At 43.4% G+C, this 20292-nt stretch overlaps 2 protein-coding genes across 2 annotated transcripts in view; both read left to right on the top strand.

Moving 5' to 3' along the window:
* Window positions 1–1465: 1465 nt before the first annotated feature.
* S100Z (S100 calcium binding protein Z) overlaps window positions 1466–20292 on the top strand; it is a 37203-nt gene continuing 18376 nt past the window's right edge. The window contains exon 1 of the mRNA XM_053931772.1: window positions 1466–1514. The gene's annotated coding sequence lies outside the window, so the exon portion shown is untranslated. The remainder of the gene's footprint in view (window positions 1515–20292) is intronic.
* F2RL1 (F2R like trypsin receptor 1) lies at window positions 1686–7797 on the top strand. The gene is made up of 2 exons (XM_053931771.1): window positions 1686–1908; window positions 5922–7797. The coding sequence occupies exons 1-2, from the start codon at window positions 1839–1841 to the stop codon at window positions 7022–7024; spliced, it is 1173 nt and encodes a 390-aa protein (XP_053787746.1). The 5' UTR covers window positions 1686–1838; the 3' UTR covers window positions 7025–7797.

Raw genomic sequence — 20292 nt, forward strand, 5'->3', positions numbered from 1 at the left:
CTGGGACTCAGATGAGAAATCTGTTAACTGTGTGGATGACAAACACAGACACACACAGATACTTACTTTGCTTACTTACTGTGCTTTAAGCATGCAGTAATTTATAACAAAGACTCAAAACCAACAGGCCCTTAATGTCAATTCTGACACCCAAAACTTCCCAATGCCATTTACTTTCATCTCTCTGTACTCCCAGACATCTATTCCCAACTGTATCTCATGAGCATCACAGAAAGACAAAACCAAAAGAAATTTATTCTCTTTCAGAACCATGTAAAACTGAGTATATTCATATAAATAGAATGCTCATTCAAAAAAGGAGAAAAGAAGGCAATTTTATCAGTGCTTGAACACAGAGCATTTTGCAGAATAAGGCAGAGAGAGCATTTCTGTCTGCAGGTATGAACCAGGGTTGAACACATTCCGGAATTAATTTAACACATTCTGGTTTTAATTCTGGAATTTGGTAAGCAGTGTGCTTGATCTGATGACCATGAAAATGTTCAAAATTCGTATCTGTGCAGATAAACAGAAAATACTGATGACATTACTTTGTGTTTAATTTTGTTCCTGAAATCCCTATTTGCAAAACCAAAGGGAAGTTGGGCTGCCAAGTGAAAACTTCTTACTTAACCTTTCTTAGTGGGTCATGTCAGCACAGTACCACAAATGCATGTGGGTTAAGCAGCAATTACAGTTTTCTGCCCATCTGTCGTATGACACATGTAACCCATATATGACATATCTGGGCCCAGTGCTGTTTAACGTGCTCATCCATGACTTCAATGAAGGGCCAGATGCCTCCTCAGAGAGTCTGCTGACAACACAAAGCTGGAGGAGTCTCTGATACCCGGAGTGCCCATGACAGACTGGACTTCATCAATGTCTTTAATGATCTGAAGGGAGGCTGCCAAGATGGACCAGGCTTTTCACAGTTGTGCCAAGCAATAGGGTAACAGGGAGAAACTGATGCACAGGACATTCCACCTGAACATGAACAAGAACTTCTCCACTGTGAGGGTGACAGAGCACTGAACAGATTGACCAGCGAAGGTGTGGAGTCTTCTTCTCCAGAAGTATGCAAAAGCTGACTGGACAGGACAAAATCCCGAGTAATGCACTCCAGAGGACCCTGCTTGGGCAGGGAGACTGGATCAGATGACTTTCTCTGGCTTCTTCCAACCTGACCTGTTCTAAGATTCCACGATTCTGTGATTCCGTAATGCTATAACACGGAAGGATAAGAAACCTGGAACGCACAACACGGTGTGTTCACGAGGCAGCTGAAGTGAATGCTCCCACTAAACGCTCCTGGGTCCTGCCGGTGTGACCCAGAACAATCCTGCTCCGCCGCACCAGCAGCCTGGCACGGACCGTGGCCGCTGCAGTGGTGGCCGCTGCAGCCGCGCTGCTCAGCTGTACTGGGCAGTCAGGGGCCGTTAACAGCGCAGCCGCTGCGGCAGGGCCCACCGGCGGACTCGGGGATGGGCGACCGCGGGCTCAGCGTGAGCACGGTAAGAGCCGGGACCCCCGGGAGCCCCTCCGCCCCTCAGCGGCCGAGCGGTAGCCAGGCGCGGCCTGACGGTGACTAACAGCCTGCGGGGGCTGCAGCGGACCCGCCATTTTGCGCCGGGCGGAACGGAGCCAGCAGCGAGCGACTCCCACCATTTCGGGGACAGCGCCGCCACCCTCCGCCGTGAGGGAAGGGCTCGGCCTGGCCCCGTCCGCGGCAGGGCTGGTCCTGGGCCCGGCCGCGCCCCTCGCTCCGCCCCTCTCAGGTAATCAGGTGGAACGGGTCGTGAGTGTGGACGGAGTGGCGGCGGCTGGAGTGCGGTGAGATGGTTGCACGCCGTGGGTTGTGCCTGCTGCTGTTCTATGCGCTGCTGGGAGCTGCCGCCACTGCTGAAGGTGAGCGGAGCGGCGTGAGCCTGCCAGCTTGGCTGGGATCAGCGGGGCGGCCAGCGCGGCACGCCCGGCGGGCTCGGCCGCCGCCCCTCAGCCGCGGGCGGGGGCACGGCGGGGCGCTCGGTGGGGCAGGTGTCTGGCCTGGCTGGGATTTGGGGAGCCCGGAGTGGACGGGGCGGGGTTCCGCGGAGCCGAGGGGGTCGGAAAGTTCGTGCGGATGGCAGTATGGCTGCCGGGACCCGCGGGCAGGGCTCCCCGGCCGGGAGGGAAAGCGCTTCACGGCGAGCAGGCGGGTGTGGCGAGCAGCCCTCTCAGGGCTTGTGGGACGCGTGGGGCTTGGCTTCACCCGCCTTGTAGAGAACCGTGGAATGGTCTGGCTTGGAAGGGACCGTAAAACTCCTCTCTAATTCCACCCCACTCCCCCCCGCCACGGGCAGGGAGGGACAGCTTCCACTAGACCAGGTTGCTTAAGAGTCCGGTCTAGCTTGGCCTTGAACACTGCCGCGGACGGGGCATCTACAACTTTTCTGGGCAACCTGTTGCAGCGCCTCACCACCCTTACATAAAGAGTTTATTCCTACTGTCTAGTCTAAATCTACTCTCTTGCCATTAAAAACCATTCCGTCTGGTCCTGTCACTTAGTGGCCTTGTAAAACGCCCCTCTCCAACCTTCTTGTAGTCTCCTTCCCACCTCCCCTTGTGATAAACATGAAAAAAAACTTTAAAGACCATGTTCTTGGTTTTTTTCCCCTGATCTAAAAAGCTAGGATTCTTTTTAAATTTTTAGTCTGTGCTATTCCTTGTTGAATGTAAGTGAAGTTTGAGGAAAAAAAAACCTAAACAGTCATTCATATTAATAGTTCACTGCATGAAGTTAATTTTTCGCCACATTTTATAATAAACCTCATTGCCATATCTGTGCATACCTTTTCACTGTGTCCTTCCATATTTCATTTACCGGGCTTATTTACCTAATAAAATAATACACGTAAAGACTGTGTAAATATTGAAGCTAAGCATAGGATATATGTTGTATACGTATTGAAGCCAAACATACGTCATATTTTCTCAAGGGATAGATGCTAGGTAGCTGCCAATTGTGTTCTTCAGACCAGAGTTGCTGAAATTAAGCTGCCATTTAATAGCCTAATTTTCTGGCCTGGACGGAGTGAGGAATTTGGAATTCTCGGGGACGAGGGAGGTTACAGATCAAAAAACCAATTTAGTCCTGTTGGTAGTATTACTGCCATGAGTAAACTGGTTAACTTCTGGATACTCCGTGCTGCTGTCACTTTTGTGTCTGCAGGGTAGGCATAATCCTGTGTTTGGTATGTAGTGGGTTATATCTTCTGGACAAATGGCAAAGGTGTTGAAACAGTCTTTTGTGGGAGGAGAGAGTACGCTTTTCCCGTGGGCAGATTAGCAAGTCAACTGCATTCTCTGTATGTGAGTCAAGCAGGGTGAAACTCGGCTTGGAAAAGAGCCCGATTGTTATGGAAAACGGCAAGTGGTGAATGAGTAAGGAAGGGATGTAGAAATGCACATACCTAGCAAAGGATCGGTTGCTCAGTGAGGGAGTGTTAACTGCAGGGAAACAGGACACTGTCTCCTTATATGTGTAGGTTGCTAGTTGCACTGAAAAAAAGCTGCCCAGTATATTTTGAGGCTCGAATTAAAGTCAGCATAAAAACAAGACTTGTCTTACAAAGTAGAATAGAGCAAACCTTTGTCTCTATTCTGACACTCTAGCAATACAAAGTCCTGTCTGTGATTCAGGTATCTGTGCATCCACTTTAGTGTACCTCTTACTGTAGTGTCTCATACTAACACTCTAGGACTTTTGGATGAGGCTTTTTTTTTTTTTTTCTACCTAACCTCTGAACTTCAATTGCAAATAATTGTTTTATATCTGATCACAAAACTTCAGTAATAACAAAGTGGTAGTATTTACTCTTCTAGTTCTGTACAATAATTTGAGTCTTAGGAGTGGAATGAAAATAGCATGACTTCAATTTGATAGTATCGACCACTTTCTGATGGACAGGTGCTTAACATTGCACTATATGATGCATTTTATTACTGTATCCTGATCACTGCTATCAACTTAGTCTGTAGGGTCTGCTTCCAAGCATCTCCAGGATCTTTCTCAGCTAAGCTGTGAGCCTAAGAAAATCAACATTGCTTAGCTCATTATCACTTGAGTATCTGGTATCTGTAAGCTGTGTCCTTAGGGAGAACCCTTTTTATGGGTTCTCCTATTCGCAGCTCATCTTAGGGAACTAGGATTGCTGCATTATAATTAAATTTTGCAGTCTTGAACAGTATTCCTGATGTGATCATGGGGCTTGAATGTCTGAACGGATTATTTTTTATAATTCTGCTTTGTTTGTAATAAATACACCACATGTAGACAAAAATGACTATTTGGCATTTGAATTAATTTTCTTTAGGGTGCTGGTTTTGTTAGTATAATTTAAGCCTCTGTCTTCATGCAGTCTACTGCAAAGATTTGTCCATGTTATTGTACAGGCAAAAAGTTTTCTTGCACCTCAGTTTTCCAGTGAAGGCTCCCTGGACCTGGAGATTTTTAAGTGCTCAAGTGAATCTAAGTTAACTTAATTCAAAACTCTGATGACTGTCAGTATTTCTGTATACAATTTCAGAAGGTTGCAGAATCTAGACAGGAATCTAATGCTGTACATCAGACTTTTGCAGTTAGAATTTGAAAGGAGCAGCTATCTAAAGTGGGCTGCTTTGTGGAGTCTGTACTGAGAAATGCACACTTTTGTATTTACATATTTATTGTGTAAGAATTCTTTATAATGTGGAAGGTGGAAGCATTTTTTCATTTGGAACTGTATTAATTATTTTTTAACAAAGGGGCGGGCCATGCTTCAACATTGTTCATGGCTGCTCACTGTTCAGGTACTCAAAAAGACTCTTTTTATATTACAATTGGGAGGCTTTGGCTAAATAAATCCACAAATATTGATAGAAAGTTTAGAAATAATCCTCCCTAAACCAGTCAGCTACCATGTCCATACAGTTTAGCTGGATGTCTGTAGGTGAATGTCTGACTTTTCAGAATGGTGTGCATTCCAGGACATAGTTTGTAAAGTTTAGCCTGTTAGCAGAGGAGGACTGTGCTGTGAGTGCAGGGGTCATGAACTGGGCTGTTCAAAGTCCGTCCTCCAGGACTCAATTTAGGAGCACCTGCCTCACCCATATGGTTTGTAAGCTCCCACAGCATTTGAAGAGGCAGAGCAAGGCTTGTAGTGACAGCAGTTTGTGTATGAAGCAGCCTTAGATGTCAGCTCTACCACCTGATATTTCCAGTAGAAACCACAGGGAGCAACTCTTCTGAAGGAGGTCCCAGGTGAGGACTGTATTGCAATTTCATGCACAGAGTTAGTGTGTTCAAATTTCTGTTCAGATATGCTGTAATGTGTGGCGTGCCCTGGAGATTATTTGTGCATGGCTTTGCACATGGCATTCTGACTTTCAGTTTTACCTTGACTGAAGGTAGTATGTTCCTTTTTTACTGCACACCTGATTTTTGGGCCATCTAAACTGGCAAAGCTTCTACTGCAATTAAATTAGCCTGCTGTGAAGTTCTCTAAGTCCCAGCACTCAGGTGATCTGGCACTGGTGTGTGAAAATGGTGCCCTGGGGTAGTTGAAGCAGTTTCTACTGTAACTCTTCAGGTGGTAGGAGCACCCAACAGCCCGTTTTAAAAAGGCACTTCTAACAAGGCATTTTTAATATCACTGGTGACATGGAGAAGTGTTTTGGTTTGTGGTAGAATCCTTGAATTCTTGAAGGGATAAAGGTTGCCTTTTGGATAATAAATTTAAAAGAAAGGGAAGCTAAATAAGTGTTTGAACATCAGTCTTAATTTTTCTGTTGATAAGGCTGTCTGTAAATGTTCAGAGCAAATCGCTGTATCTAGTTTATTTATAAAGAGCAAAAAGTCTGTACTTCAACAACAGTAACAACATTTTTTTTTTTAATTTTAGAGAATGATCGCTCCAGCAAAACAAAAGGAAGAAGTTTCATTGGCCATAAGGTTCAAAATGCAAATAATTCTGAAGAGTTGTACGAGGTGGATGAATTTGTAGCAGAAGTCCTCACAGGAAAGCTGACTACAGTTTTTATTCCCATTGTTTATATATTTGTCTTTATAATCGGTTTGCCAAGCAATGCCTTGGCCCTCTGGGTCTTTTTTTTCCGAACAAAGAAGAAACATCCGGCTGTGATTTATATGGTTAACTTGGCATTGGCAGACCTTCTTTTTGTTGTCTGGTTCCCACTGAAGATTTCATACCATCTAAATGGCAATAACTGGCTATTTGGTGAAGGTCTCTGTAAAGTATTTGTTGGCTTTTTCTATGGAAATATGTACTGTTCCATCCTCTTCATGACATGTCTCAGTGTACAACGGTATTGGGTTGTAGTGAACCCCATAGTGCATTCAAAAAAGAAATCAGAAATTGCTTTGGGCATCTCCATTGCTATCTGGATACTGATTTTGTTGGGCACCATACCATTGTATCTTGTTAATCAGACAGCATATATTTCAAATCTTAACATCACAACCTGCCATGATGTGTTGCCTGAAATTGTTTCGGCTCATGACATGTTCAGTTACTTCCTCTCACTTGCAACTGGACTCTTCTTAATCCCAGCTATCATCACTGCTGTTGCATACATTCTAATGATTAAGACCCTGAGTGCTTCCATCATAGATGTAAGCACTGGGAAGAAACGAAAAAGAGCAGTCAAACTCATTATTGTTGTCCTGTCCATGTATCTCATCTGTTTTACACCTAGCAATGTGCTGATTATTGTACACTATTCACTCCTCAAAGCCTACAGCCAGAGCCATCTGTATGTGTGGTACATAACTGCACTGTGTCTTTCCATTTTGAATAGTTGTATTGATCCATTCATCTATTATTATATTTCAAAAGACTTCAGAGACAACCTTAAATACGCTCTTCTTTGCCGAAGTGTGCGAACTACACAGAGGATGCAAGTGTCTCTCTCATCAAGCAGGTACCCGAAGAAATCAAATTCTTATTCTTCAAACTCAAGTAGGACCAATAAATCAACCTACTGAGTTTAATCTTAGGAAAATGAACTTTTGTTATTACTGGTGAAAGGATATGAGTGACAATAGACTTATTTTGTACAAGAGAGTCTGAAGAAACACTTTTGCATTTTAATTATATCGAAGTCTGGAATTTGGAACTGACAGTTGTTCTGTGTAGAAATCATAAGCAGATAAATCTTCCTGGGGAAAAAAAAGAAGACATTTCAGATGTTGTGCAAAAATGCTGCTGACCTAGAAGTGAGGCTGAAGACATTCTTGTTGAATATAAAAGTTGGTAAAAAGCAAAATTTCTCTGGAATATTGTGCAGTTTTTTTAGTATTTTTAATTACCAGAAAATCTTTTTTGTTTAACAGCAACTGTAATGTATTAAGCATCTGAACAGGTTTTGTGTATAGGACCTTGCTCTGTGTACCTGCTTACACTGAACATCATTTGAAGCTGTAGAGAGAAGTAGAGGAGAATCCATTTCACCCTCTTGGATTAGACTGCTTATTATCTTTGGTATAATATAATTTATGTATTGTTTTCCATGTTACTGTGCTGTAAATACTAACATAGCAAAAACCTATAATGTTATCCTGTTTGAGTTGACAAGCTGATCTTATCAGTTAGTGCTGGGATAAAATGTTAGTTGCGATTATCCACTGTTACTTAACATTTGCCAGTACACGATCTTATATGGGGATATACAACAAAGTTTTGATTGATAGCTATTTGATTTTATAAAATGTGCCTTGTATTTTTTAAGACATCTAAATAAGATTTTTTTTTTATAACACATTTGAGTTGAGTGCTTTTTTTTTGCATGCACTTTTAAAAGTAGTTTTAAAAATTACATGCACTTACAAAAGTAGTTCATCTTGATAGTTCAACTTGCCTGGCTTCACATAACAAAGATTATATTCCTAACAATTAATTATAAGCATGACGACTGTAGCTGTAATGTCTCAATGGGTAGAGTAAAATTTACCTAATGACACATTTGTTTGGAGAGCAATGAAAGTAGGATGTTTTGTGATAGTATTTCAGAGGACCAAGCTAAAATAGCAATGTATATTAACATATGTCTCATTAAGGAGTGGAGAGTTTACTCCAGCTCTAGATGAGATGGGACACAAATGTTTCTCGGACATAAACAGTTTTCTCTTTCTGTTTCTTGACAAATGCAGGGAAATAATTGCATATTTATTACTGAACTGAAGGTGTTAGCACCCTTACTGGAAAATAAATGTACATAAGAGGCCACAGTTCACTGGAAGAATTTGAAATTAAGAGAGTTACACTGTCTTCACAAAGGCTGTCTGAACTCTTTCTGTAGCCTGTTCCCTTTATCTTGCTAAGCAGTATGCTTCCTGCTCTATATGCAGTAGTGAGTCATATGAAAAAAGGGTATCCAGTTCATGTACTTACAGACCTACCTGTGCTCTGTCAGAAGTACAAAGGTTATAGCTTATATGTTGTAAAGATGATAAATTGTCAGTGTGTGTCTGTATAATACCACAAAGAGACTGCTCATGATTCACAGATGACTGTTAAATGTCTAAAATACGACATGCTTAATATAGCCTGTCTTTTGGGGAACAAGATTTATTTCTTACCATTATTTAATCAGAAGTGCACTAAGCACTGTTTGTATATCTATACTCTCTTCATTGTTTCTTTCCTGTCATTCCTGTCAAATAATTAGACAACTCTATTCCAGGTCACGTGAAGGAAAGTGCTGATCCTCTTGACCATTTCTCCCTTCTAGCCTTCACCTGCAGGTTGGTAAAGCAGGCTGCAATGAAGGATCTTTCTTACCTGTGGCAACAGTGGAGGTCTGCCAATGGCATGAGTAAGAATTAGATGGTACTGCAGTCTGTTGAAAGCTTCTTGAGAAAGAAGTTCTAATAAATAGAATGATTTCTTTTTAAAATGGGGCCCTATGATGTGTGCCAGATTTTGGAGAATACTATTCATAGAGCTCATAGTCATTTAAGTGAAGCTTTCCCTCTGTGTAGTCATATTGCAAATCCTTAATTTAGCATGAATTAGTTTGCTTCAATTAACAAAGCAGTTAGACTAGGCTGGTTGTTAATTCGATTTGATTCAGTTCCTTGAATTGGCAATTTTGTGCCTGTGCAGCCAGGTAGTGGCAGGGTAAGAACATATAGCCTAGGAGGGTGGAGGTGGTTGCTTAAATCTTTTTTTGGGGGGGTAGTGGACAAGGGGAGGCTGTATTCTTGGGTAGGGTTGGTTAGTATAAAGGAGATTGTCTTCAGCTTAAAATAAATGCATTCCCAAACAGTGCCAGCTTTGCAATTCAAACACTAAGTAAGAGAACCAAAAACTCTCCCTACTATTACTGATTAAAGGTTTAGATGCTAAAAAAATAATCAGTGCAACATTCATGAAAGCATCAGGAAGTTGAAAATCAGTGTATTTTATGTGCACCGTGTCAAGCTTTCATAAGCTCAAGCTTATGCCACACCTGAGAAGTAGATTAGCGTTTCCCTTAACCCAGCGCTGTGATCACAGTGTTTCCTCATACTGTCACAAGCGAGTGTGACCTTGGGGTGGACTGGATCAGTTCTGGGTTAAAGTTAAACCAGGAGGATGGTGAAAAGTTTACTTTTGGCTTGGAACAGTATTTGGTTGTTTTGCTATATGAGCTCTTTGTTCAGAACAAGAGAGAGGCTCAGACTGTCTGACCACCAGCATGCTTCCACTGTGCAACTGCAAGGCAAGTCGAAGCACAGTAGCTGCCTAGCCTCCCAGGCAGCAGGGAGCAAGCCTCTACCCATGACCATAGGAATGGCTCTGCTCATTCTGGCTCAGGGTACGTCCAGCTCTGCCAGAGTAATCTTCCCATGTGTTCCTCTGGAGGTCAACAAGACAGCAAGGCATCAAGGGACATGTCAAGAAAACAGCAGGACTGCTGCACAAGGCACCTGGCCAACATACTAGATGCACAGAAGATGTGGCCAGCACCACTTGTGTACTGCACTTTGGAGAATAGTTGAAATGTGCTCTGAAGTTCAGAAAAAAAAAAAAAAAAAAAAAAGGAGAGAAAAGCTGGGGCAGCTAAGGTCCTTGCCAGCTGTGAGGAAAGCTGCTGCCAAGCAGGATTATCTGACTAGAGAACATGTATAACAGCAACTGAAAGAAGTTAGAGGCAGATACTCAGGTAGGAGTGAAACCAGCACAGCCGAGAATCACATCCTGCATCATACTGTCTCAACATCCTGCTACCTTCAGCATTAGAATTTCCTTAAGTCTAATTTGGCTGGCCTCATTTGAGTGTTATGTTGTCAACCTCATTTTATTCACTTAGAATCAGGACCCATAGTCTTCATTGGATGTTCCCTCGTTCCTAAAGGAGAAGATAATGTGAATAAGTCCCTTACTGTCTTGTCCATCCACTTGAAATTTTGTAAGCCACTATCATATTCCTTGTTAGGTACTTTGCACATTGAGGTGTCATAGCCAGTTCCTTCCCAGTCATCCACTCTCAACATCAGTCTTGTTTCCTTTCTCTGAGACCTTCCCATTTCCATACACAGTCTCTAAATGGCACATAGTATTCGAGCTATGGATGGTACAGTGATGACTTCTGTTTTGCACTGTTGCTTTTCCAATAGCCCCTGCTATTCAATGTTGGTTTTATTTTATTTTTTCTCCTGCTCCTTAGCAATGAGCTGGCATGTACATACAGCTGCCTGTAATTACATCTCTCTCCTGACTGGTTACAGTCATTTCACAAGCCATAGTTCTGTATGCCAAGTTAGAATGTTAGCAGCAAACTTTTGTTCCTCAGTGCTTTACCCTCTTCAGACCATTTATAAACGTGCAGAACAGTACAGGTCTGGCACCACAGTGGTGAGGTACTGGCATAGTGAAGACTGACTCTTTTTCTGCTGCCATTTCTTTCTTTACAATCACTTATTCTAAAACAACCTTCCCTCTTATTCCATGGCTGACTACGTTATTTGAAAGTCTTTGATCAGAAATTTTGCCAAAAAGTCTTTTGGAAATCCAGGTAGACTGGATATGCTGGATCACCCTTATCTCCACTTGTGCTTGGCCTCTTCCAAGAACTCCATAAAGCTTTTAGGTTCAGAATTCTTTTAACAAAAACAGTGGCGACTTTTACCAGAAAGGTCAAGAAGTTCCATAGTGATGTCCCATCTTAGACTCTTCACTGTCTGCTCAGTACATATATTGAGCTCATGGAGCTATATTTTCCTTGACATGTCAGAACCTTTTATTGATTACAGCATTGACTCCCAGTAGTCAGGTATAATTCTGGCAAGAGATAACACACTTCAGTTAGTAATTCAGCTATTTTGTCAAAGTTTTTTCATAACTCCTCAATGAATACCACCCAGTGCCCACCAAGTTTAGCATTCAATTTGTCTGACTGTGGTATGACGACTGAAGATATTTAGAATATTATTTTGTAACTGCCCTGGGAATCAAGCAGCATAATGCCTACTTACAATAACAGCCATTTGGGACCTAAGTTTCATTAGCGATGTATTTGATCTGTCATAGGCTCTTTGAACATGATTAATAAACAGCATCACTCTTAAATACAGCATAAGCACAGGAGTCATCATAATTTTGATTCAACAATAGGCAGGAGGGTATGTATTACCTACATGTTTTGTCTCAGGAGTGATAACCTTCTTTAGATTTGCAGGTAAACATTCTCCAGGCACTGTTTTGCTAGCAGGACCAGTACAACAGGCTGGCTACATAGTCAGCTCTCTGTCATCCAGGCCAAGGGTGGTGGAGATGCTTCAGATAATGGAAAAAAGACTAGAGATTGTGAAGGATGCATGGAATGCTGTGCAGAGACACTGTGACAACTTCTCTCAATCCATGAGGACTCACTGATCCAGTGCTAACTTTTGTGACTTGGACTTTTCTTCATTGAAGTGTATCTACAACCAGCTTCCCTGATGGTCTGGCCAGCTCTTTGGAGGCCAGGAAAAGGGAAAAAAGGCGTATTTGTGTGAACATGGAGATGGGTAGGTTCACAGCTACTCTGGAGTTCATAAAGAACCTGGGATTGCACCTGTGGTACAGAGTCAGGTCAGTAGTACCAAGGACTGCCTGGTATTTGTGACTAAATCCTGTCAGAGTCAATCTCCAGTGTCTGTGCCTCAATATAGATGCAGCATTCCAAGTGCAGAGATAGCTAGTGTGTCCACTCCCATGTCTCTGGGTACTCTGCTTCCCTGCCACATAGCTGTTGAATGCTATGTGCAACTTGTGTCAATGCGGTGCTCACCTGGATATTGCTTTTTGCCAGAGCATAGGAGTGTCCACAGAAGAGAACGAGTGCAATCTCTGATCACCTGACCCATAGCTAAAGCCCTAATGTAGCTGTAACCTAGAGACTGCACCTTTGTGGTGGAACTTGCTACACTTGGTCTCCATGGGATTATTATGTGTATTGTAAAGCAGAGTCCTGCTGCTAAAGTTAGGTCTGTATTTGGAGTTCTGCATGTCGACAACATGGTCTGCAGGTACCACACATGGACTAAGCCTCAATCCTTTGTTTCGAAAGTGTTAGTAATATGCAGTAAAGAGCATGAATGAGCACTTGTATAGTGAAGCAAGGCAACAAAATGTGGGAGGAGAAGAAAAGCCTAAATTTGACCAGTCTACATGTGGAACTTGAGAAATGCCCCGATAACAACTCTCAGATGTCAGTTGGTGCAGAGATCTCTGGTGAAACAATGGGCAGGAGGGGTGTCTGTATTTTAAAATACTTCTAAAAATCAATGTATAGTAATTCTTAAGGCTGGTAGGATTTTATTTGTCAAGCATACATCAAGTGGTGAGTGCTCTATCAGAACAAACATGAATGGGATGAGTGAATATCTCTGTTGCAGTTATCAACTACATTTGGTTCCGCAACTGCACTCCAGCTTTGTGCCTCACCTTCAAGAAGCAAACTGCTAGGGACAGAGTTCAGTATGTTTGAGTCTGAAGTGCTGTTTATTTGATAATACCTTTTCCCCTCCCTTGTCCAATTAATAGCATTTACCAGGCTTTTAATGTCCATGTGATGTCTTGGAGAGGAGATTAATACTCTTCCACAGTTCATGGTACATATATAGTTCCTGTTGCTTAGTAAGGGCTTAGTTCAGGGATGTCTTGAACATTTGAGCTATGCTGCCTTCAATTATATTATGGCAGTGTAGCAGTGTAGAACACCATCAATATTCATGCTTTCTCCACAGAGTCTGAGTCCAAGACAGTATGTACTCATAGTGTTGTGGTTTAGCAGCTGGGTCCATGATTCCCCAGCTGAATGACTGCAATGGGGACTGCTCTATCACATAATCCTGTGTACTGCAGCAAGTGGAGAGGTAGAGCTCATTTCTATGGAGCCTGTGTCTGCATAAGTAAGCACTTTGGGAAAATAAGTAATTTAGGTGGGTAAAACAAGGGGATATGCTGCTGCTTTGGAGAGGCTAACCCACTAAATAAGAGGAAATAAATGAAATAATTAACTTGAAGAACATAAATTAAAAGATAAAATGTGATGGATAGAAGGAGTTTCCCTAATGTACTGAAGAGTGTCCTGTGTCATGCATTTACAAAACCCAGGAGGATATAAAGACAATACAAGAAGCAGTGGATGAGCCAAAATGACATTATCTCGGGAAGGAGCGCCACACTCTGGTGTTCCTGGATTTAGCTGGCAGTGACTCGGGACTAGCGCATACTTTCAGATTGACACAACACGACCCTTGACATTTCATCTTCAAATCCCAGTCTGGCAAACCTGTCTGGCTTTCTGTGAGTGGATGAGCTGAACAACATGGTTCAAAATGTAAAAGTATCTAGGACAAGCCTCTAGCACTAATTCAGGACATGTTGGAGGCAAGTGGTGCTGTATCCCATTCAAATGAAGATGCCTGTTTTGGTTTGAAGTCACTAATGTGTCTCTATTAATTTCAGGAGCACAGCTGGAAATGCTTGGGGTGGCTGTATTGTAGTGATATTATTTGTGAGCTGGAGTGAAGTGTGCTATTGCTATTAAGAGTGATTTGATGGTGAAATGAAATGCTGAAAGGAACTTATGGAACTGCTCTGTCATAATTTATGACCTAATGCATACACTCTGTTGTGTGTATTAGGCTGGTTGCCTGGAAGCTCCCTGTGTCACTATGACTAAATAGGCGGAGACATGAATACTACAACAATAGCCAGTAAGATGATCCTCAGTAAATGAGTGACTGCCAGACCCTGGGTGAGCACAAGGCTGAGGAGCCTTGCAGCACTCCCAGCAAGCATGGCATTTTGGTTAGCAGGGTCAGCAATGGAGACAACAAAGGAAATCTCTAAAGGTGATGGCTGGTGCACTGTTTGTCAAGGGTCTGTTTGGTCTGATGTCTCTGAAGAATGCAGGTGCCTTTGTTCAGGTTTATTATTGAAGGATGTGGAGCTGGCTCAAGCATCAGCAAAAGTCAGCCCACAGTGAGCTCTGTGTAATCAAATTCAGCAGTTTGAGCCAAGAAGGAGATGGCAAGAGAGAGGTGAGAGAGAGAGTCCACTGCCAGCTATCTCCACTCTGGTAATTGTAGGGACAGCTGGATACAGAAGGTATCTTTAGAACATGGGATAGCACAGAGGCACCTCTGCCAGACATGGGGAAATGGCGGTGCCTGACTTTGCTGCTAAAGTCATGGCTTCCACTACTTGGACCTCAAATCAAGATAGCAGGCTTTAGAAAGCAGCCCTCTTGTTTCAACAGTCTTTTATCTTCTATGTGTGGTTTAAGTTTAAAAAATGTTTGGCATGAACACCAACCCTACAATCACTGCTGGTTGCAGCACCCAAAGACACTGAACCAGACCTGTCAGATGTGATTGGGAAGAACAAGGGCTCCAGAGGGCACTGTGGCTTGAGGACCATTTGTGTTCTTGTTCAGGTAGTGGTGTCACTCTGTGCACATGGCACACATCTTATGCCAGCTGATGCAGAGTTTCCCTTAGCATGAACTCATGGTACCTCTTTGCTGAGCAATTAATTCCTTTTTCAAAGTGAGAGTTCCTCACTGTTTGTAATCAGAAGTCAGCTCAAGGCACACATCTCTGCTTTGGTATCTAAGCATCTTAAATGAATAGACAGACACCTGCAGAAGGTAGTTAATCTTGCCTGGCAGCCTCTTTCCTCCCCCCCCAGAGCACCCGCTTCCCCATGAGGAGCCAAAGCCAGTGTACTAAAGTCAGAGATGCAAGACCTTTGGTTCTTGATGTTTCCGTGGAGTACAGAGCCTCCCTTGAGATCACACCTATACTGTTGAGTATCAGCCTCCTAGCTTAAGGAGGCTTGCAGTGCTGGGAAATGGTGCCGTCTGAGCAGACAAAAGGGACACGGCATGGTGCAGGACCACGGCTTCTCAGCGAATGGGGAGAGGTATGTGTCACATGCCAACTAAGCTATCAGTCTAAGCCTAAGGAGGTCGGTGGTATTCAGGAACTAGCTGAAGACTCTGTCGATCATCTGGGGAAAGAACGTTGCATACAGGATCATGCTTTGTTTAATTTTCTGAGTATCTAAGAACAGAGCTGATACAGTGATTAAAGGCTCCCTCTTGTGTTTCTAACTGTTATTGCACACTTTAACAAACAAGCGTGAAAGACAATCCGGTTTCCGTGTGCTGTGCTTTGTTTTGTAATTCCCCATTTCAAAATACACATTCATATCTGATGTAAGAGAAGAAGAAGGACTTAACAGGTGATATTAAATATCCCTGCTAGGTTTGGGATCGGGGAAGCAGATTGCTGGGGAGATATGGGCTCCTGGAGTGTAACTTTCAAAGCAGAATATTCTCACAATATCTTTCAATCTCCTTTATTTTTTCTTGGATTTGAAACACTGACAAAAACAAATCTTCAAAGCATAAGCTTATCTGAGCAAGAAGAAGTATTGCTGTCTAAGTCTTGTAATCCAGATTTCCGGAATAGTATGACATGCAAAAAGTTTATTGTCAGTGATAGTTAATTTCTGTCTTTATTTCCAGAGCATCTGAGCCCATGTGAAGCTTTCCATTGTGGAAATGTTGCTTCAACTTCTACCTGTAACTTAATGCATATTTACCATGGCCATTGAAATTACAAGTAACTTTGTGTTGCTGAAGGTGGTGGCTGAGGCTGCTTCACAAGAGTGGACTCAAGAAAAAAAAATTACTTCTTAAGTAAGAAATCAATCTTTGAGAAAAAGCAGAGCTTGATATATCCTGGTTTTTTTCCAGATCTTCATCTATCCAATATTGTTGGATATTAGGAAAAAGTTTTTTACTGAAAGGGTGATAAAGTACTGGAATGGCCTGCCCAGGGAGGTGGTGGAGTTGCCATCCCTGGATGTGTTTAAAAAAAAGACTGGATGTGGCACTTGCTGCCCTGGTTTAGTTGAGGTGTTAGGGCATGGGTTGGACTCGATGATCTTGAAGGTCTCTTCCAACCTAGTGATTCTATGATTCTGTGTGATTCTGTGATTCCTCAATGAGGAATTGTAATAGTCTTGCAAGATGCTGCAAGTCCTCATTTCTTTGATATCACAGGCGGAACGTGGGCTGGGATGCCTTTCTTGAGCTGCAACCTATTGTGTAGGTGAGTCAGGAACAACTGAGAGCGCTGGACCTGTCCCATTAGTGGGATTGCATCATTAGAAGAAATGAGAGCATCTGCTTTTCCTTGTACTGCAGACTTTTCTTGACAGTAACCTGAAGAATGAAGGATGGGGAATGCCTGCACTCAGCTGCCTGACAAAAGAAATACATACTTTGTTATATAATTTAGTAACTTTCCACAGATCAGCAACATCAGTAAGTTGGAAAGTTCCGTGAGTGGCATAATTTTACATAGATGATCCCTACAATCTACAATAAAAGACATCAATGCCTGTTATTTTTCAATGACCACTGGAAGATGCAACATGTGTAATTAATAAATGTACCATAACTAGAAGGCTGTACAATTAAGGCAGCAGTCACTAATGATATAGTACTAGTTTCTGACATACGTCTGCCAGAGGATGCCTCTAAAGAGTCTTAACAGCCTCAGTTATTTGAGATTGCTTCTTTTTATCTGAAAATAAGGATAATTTCACTTTTGTACCAAAAGGAACATATTTAAATATCCAACTCAACACAATAGAAAGACAATAGTAGCATAAACTTGCTCCTGCAAACCCACCAGCCTCTTATATCTGACAACTACCCCAAGAAACCAGAATATTCTAGAAAAGGAGAACAAGTAGGGATGGTGATACATTAAGCTTTTTAATTCAGGGATGGTAGTACTTTGTGTCATCAAAAGTACACCTAAAACCTCATTTAGCACCAGTCTTTGCATATGTGTCAGTTGTCCTGCTTTCACTGGAAATAATGGAGTGACAATGAGCTTTAAAACAACCTTTAAATGATGACAAAAAAGTTAGTTTGGAAAAGACTTTCCATACAGGTAAAATCTAATGTCACTCTAAAATCAAAAAAAGCAAAAAAAAAAAAAAAAGGCAAAAAAACCCACAAAAAAACCCACAAAAAAAAACCAAACCAAAAAAAAACCCCAAAAAACCCACAAAAACTTGCAGGGGAAGTAAAAGCATAAATTTTAAAATGTTGCACATTATATTAGTCACTGATGTTCTCCTTTTCATAGCTCAGGTGTGTTAAAATACAAGTCCTCCGTGCTTCACCTGGGTGCCCAGCCTGTCCGGGGGAAAACCCTCAGAGGACTGGTCCACGGGGAGGATGTGGCAGGACCCGGATAGCTCCACCGTAAGGACGAGAGGGTCTGAAGTGGCTTTATTCCTAGAGGCTTTATTTCAGGAGCGTCGCAGGAACAGGAGGGTGAAACGAGGAACATGAACTCTCCAGAAGGGAGTGAAGTCTGGAAGCCCCGAGGAAAGGCGGGGCTGGGTATTAAGGGCAAAGAAGTGGGAGTGGTTAGGGTACAAAACAGCCAATGGGCAACGGGTAAAGGGGGGGAGACAGAGTGGGGTGACATACAGAGAACTAATCGGGGTACAGAGGAGGAGTGGCATTCCAATAGGAGCCAATGGGGGTAACAGAATAACTGAACTTTCTGGAACTGGGGAGTATGCTAAACATTGATGGACAGCTCTTCTGGGGTGGAGAGCAGCAGCTGGTTGGCAACCTTTTTCTACACTGTTGCTGCCTCCCAAGGGAGAGCAGGAACCCCTCCCACAACTCCCCCTTTCTGATTTATTACAAAAACATTCCCCAAGTTCCTCGTTAACATCTTCTTAAAAATAGTTAAGGCTACAGAAATTAAGAAAATAATAATCAAAATCCAAATTAAACCTTTAACGATTGTCATGGCCCACCCAGGAACACCCCACTGGGACAAGGTCTTGTTCACCGCATCCACAGCCCTGGTTTCAGTCTTTAAGTCTTTGACTAACGCCTGGATCCGCTGGATGTTGGTTTGGATGGATGTGCTCTTCGATGTCAAGTTGAAGCAGCACATCCCTTCAAAGTCCTCGCAGCTATGGCCATGGGCGAGCAGCAGAAAATTGATGGCCGCTCTGTTCTGTAAGGTGGCGTGCCTGGTGGTCTCTTCTTCTGCCAAGAGGTCTGATAATGCGGCAGGCGTAGCGTTGGCCTGCTTACTCATCCAACACCCCAGGTGAGAAATCTCACCGAGGGCTTTCGCTGCCGCGTACCATGGTAGAAAAATAGAAGCGGCAATCCTCTTTCCCTCACTCCAATCATAAATTTCGGAATCGCAATTTGGGTCAAATTCACCATACGATCGCTTTTTGCGTGCCAGTTGACTTTTCTTCTTCCAATCCAGAATTTGGGTTTTATTGGGGGTTAGCGTCGTAAGCTTGCCAAGGCTACAGGGGCCCCCTTTGGTATTGGAGGGGATCCCAGCCCACGCCCTGTCCCCACAGATGAGAAACACACCCCAAGGGAGCTCCTTAGGGAATGGGTAGGACTTGGACAACACAGGGCCTGTGTAATTGCACCACTCATTGATGTATTTTCTATTTGCTGGTGTTATGTCTTTAATGTTTTGCCCTGGTTTTGTTTGTGGGGCCTTAGTATAAAACCGAATACAAAAGTGGACCCTTGTGGACCCCAGTAGGTCCAATTCCTGGGGTTCCTGTGGTGCCTGTGGTAATGTCCTCATCCAACTCATCCAGGAGTCTGCCGGGTTGAGTTTCATCCCCGTGAACGGAAAATCATTTTCGGACAGGGGGACTCCCACCAGGCATGTAGACAACGGATTGTCTACACTGCCCATGGCCATGCAAAGCTGTTCTTGTCCTATAGACTTTGCCAGCGTGACCCAGACGTTTTCCTTGGGCTGTGGCACAAGCCAGCTTCCTGCCAGGTAGAGCCATAAGATGGTGACGAAGGCAGCTGCAGGAAGCCAGTCGCTGCGGGGTGTTCTGGCTGATGTAATTGCCATCTGGGTGGTCGGTAATCTAATAACTCGAACATACAAAAAGAAATAAGACCAAGGGTCCCCTCAAATCCCCATCCTCCCCTGTTTAAATTAACATTGAAACACAAAATTGTGGGGTCAGGTGTGAGGGTAAGGGGGGCGAGGAAAGTGGTAGGACGGGAAAGGGTAAGGAATGGTTGGGGATGGGGTCAGGGGGTAAACTGTCCAAGCCGGTGGGAAGTATCGATTAGTTATCAGAGTCCTTGTGGCGGCGTCGATGGGTCTGCTTCCCTTCCTTTTCCTCCGACTCCAGGCGACGGTGGTATCCGCTGGAGCTGTCGTCTCGGGGGAGTGGTCCGGGGTGTGGCTTTCCTTCACGATGTCTTCCCGGTATGGTTTTATAAACTTGTCTGGGATCCACCTGGGGCCCTGTTCTGTGGAGACACAGCCATACCCTCTCCCCCACGTTATCAGCGGGTATGGACCTTTGATGTTCCTGGACTCAGGGTCTTTCACGAGCACTGGTGGTCTTTCTTTCAACTGCGACCTGGTGTTGTTGTGAAAGTGGCGTAGTATCGGGGGCTTTGGCTCGTGGTCCGAACAGTTCATGAAATTGAGAACATATAGGGCTTTGCACAACCTCTCTACAGGGCTTGTGGTAAGGGCCGAATCGTTTTGCTGCTCTAGCAGTTTTTTTATTTCTTGATGTTTTCTCTCCACAATTGATTGTCCTGTAGGGTTGTGTGGGATACCTGTGATGTGATCAATGCCCCATTGTTGCACGAATTCCATGAATTGTTTGGACACAAACCCTGGTCCATTGTCTGTTTTGATTGTTTTAGGGACACCCAAGG

The sequence above is a fragment of the Vidua chalybeata genome, chromosome Z (assembly GCF_026979565.1).
Source record: "Vidua chalybeata isolate OUT-0048 chromosome Z, bVidCha1 merged haplotype, whole genome shotgun sequence".
In the NCBI taxonomy this organism is placed as follows: Eukaryota; Metazoa; Chordata; class Aves; order Passeriformes; family Viduidae; genus Vidua; species Vidua chalybeata.

Bases quoted from the DNA above. Each gene is read 5' to 3' on its own strand.
- F2RL1 (XM_053931771.1), top strand. From the start codon at position 1,839: ATGGTTGCACGCCGTGGGTTGTGCCTGCTGCTGTTCTATGCGCTGCTG. The intron at 1,909-5,921 runs GTGAGCGGAGCG...TTTTAATTTTAG, and splicing joins AGCTGCCGCCACTGCTGAAG to AGAATGATCGCTCCAGCAAA.